Source organism: Megascapheus bottae, chromosome 16 (genome assembly GCF_031878675.1).
Source record: "Megascapheus bottae isolate mThoBot1 chromosome 16, mThoBot2.hap1, whole genome shotgun sequence".
NCBI classification, from domain to species: Eukaryota; Metazoa; Chordata; class Mammalia; order Rodentia; family Geomyidae; genus Megascapheus; species Megascapheus bottae.
Window position 1 is genome coordinate 42029570 of NC_143524.1, and position 1460 is coordinate 42031029.

At 43.9% G+C, this 1460-nt stretch overlaps 1 protein-coding gene across 1 annotated transcript; it reads right to left on the minus strand.

Annotated features, from left to right (window-relative positions):
- Nucleotides 1-226: 226 nt before the first annotated feature.
- LOC150053384 (olfactory receptor 52E4-like) lies at nucleotides 227-1165 on the minus strand. Its single transcript, XM_090349063.1, has one exon. The coding sequence runs from the start codon at nucleotides 1163-1165 to the stop codon at nucleotides 227-229; it is 939 nt and encodes a 312-aa protein (XP_090205189.1).
- Nucleotides 1166-1460: the final 295 nt, after the last annotated feature.

Here is a 1460-nt window from a genome sequence, read left to right on the forward strand (position 1 = left end):
CACTGAATGCCATGATAAACCTCATTGCCCCACACATTGAAGAATCTTGACATTCAAAGCAGGTTATATAAAGGAGACACTAATCGTGAACTGGTAGATGTTCTTAGTGGCTAGAGTAACATCTAGCCATTGACATCCTTCACCTCATGACAATAATGGAAACTGAGGGAAAAAAAAACTGGAGAATGGCCTGAAAAATGTTTATAAGCTTCTGAATACAATTGAGTTACCTTTTCTTTACAAATATTCGCATAACTCCTTCCCGAATCTGTTTTGTCCTGACCCCGTAAATGACTGGGTTTAAACAGGGAGGAACAACCACATACAGATTAGCCAGAAGGATGTGGATATAGCGAGGAATATTTCTACCAAACCGGTGAGTCATGAAGGAGAAAAAGGCAGGTGTGTAAAAAGCTAAGATGACACCGACGTGGGAACCACAGGTGCTGAGTGCCTTGAGTCTGGCGTCCCTGGAAGGAAGGCGGAAGACAGCTTGTAGGATCTGAATGTAAGAGAGTGCAATGAGAATCAAATCAAAGATCAAGGCGGCAATGGTAAATAAGCCATAGATGATATTGATTCGTATGCTGGCACAGGCCAGTCGAGCAATTCCCATGTGTTCACAGTAGGTATGGGGGATTATATAGTGTCCACAGAACGGCAGTCGTTTGAGAAGAGGGCAGAAAGGGATCACCAGGAGCACTGGTCTCCCCACCACAACAGAGGCCATGATGGCCACCCCCCTGTTGGTGAGGATGGTGGTATATCTCAGTGGGTAACAGATGGCCACAAAGCGGTCAATTGCCATGGCTAAGAGTACAACAGATTCCATACCAGTGTAGGTGTGAATGAAGAACATTTGGATGAGGCAGCCTTCAAAGCTTATCTCCCTAAGGTTGAACCAGAAGACACCCAGCATCTTGGGAATGGTAGAAGTAGAGAGCCCTAGGTCAATAAAAGAGAGAAGCGCAAGAAAGTAGAACATGGGCTGATGAAGACTAGGCTCTGTCTTGATCACACACAGGATGGTGAAATTCCCCACAAGTGCTATCAGATAAACAATGAAGAAAGGAAAGGCAATCCAGATATGGAAAGCTTCCAGACCTGGGACACCCAGCAGAAGGAAGGCAGAGGGATGGGAAGCAGTGGCATTGACAGGAAACATCAGAGGACTTCCCGGCAGAGACTTCACTGTCTTCTTCAGTATTTCTGGGGAGACAGAAGAAAATAAGACGTTGTGTTTGACTGAAACTAGACATAATAAGATGTCAAGAAAGTTCTTAGGAACAGAATGGCAGGGAATTATTGGTTAAATAACTTGGCAAGATATGGAAATTATTGACTCTCCTACCTAATATTGCCTGAGGATTGAGGAAGTTAGAAACCAACTTGTCTGAAGAATATGGGATGTCATGATACATGATTGTCTTTAACTCAGCCTTTTGCAAAACACACAATTC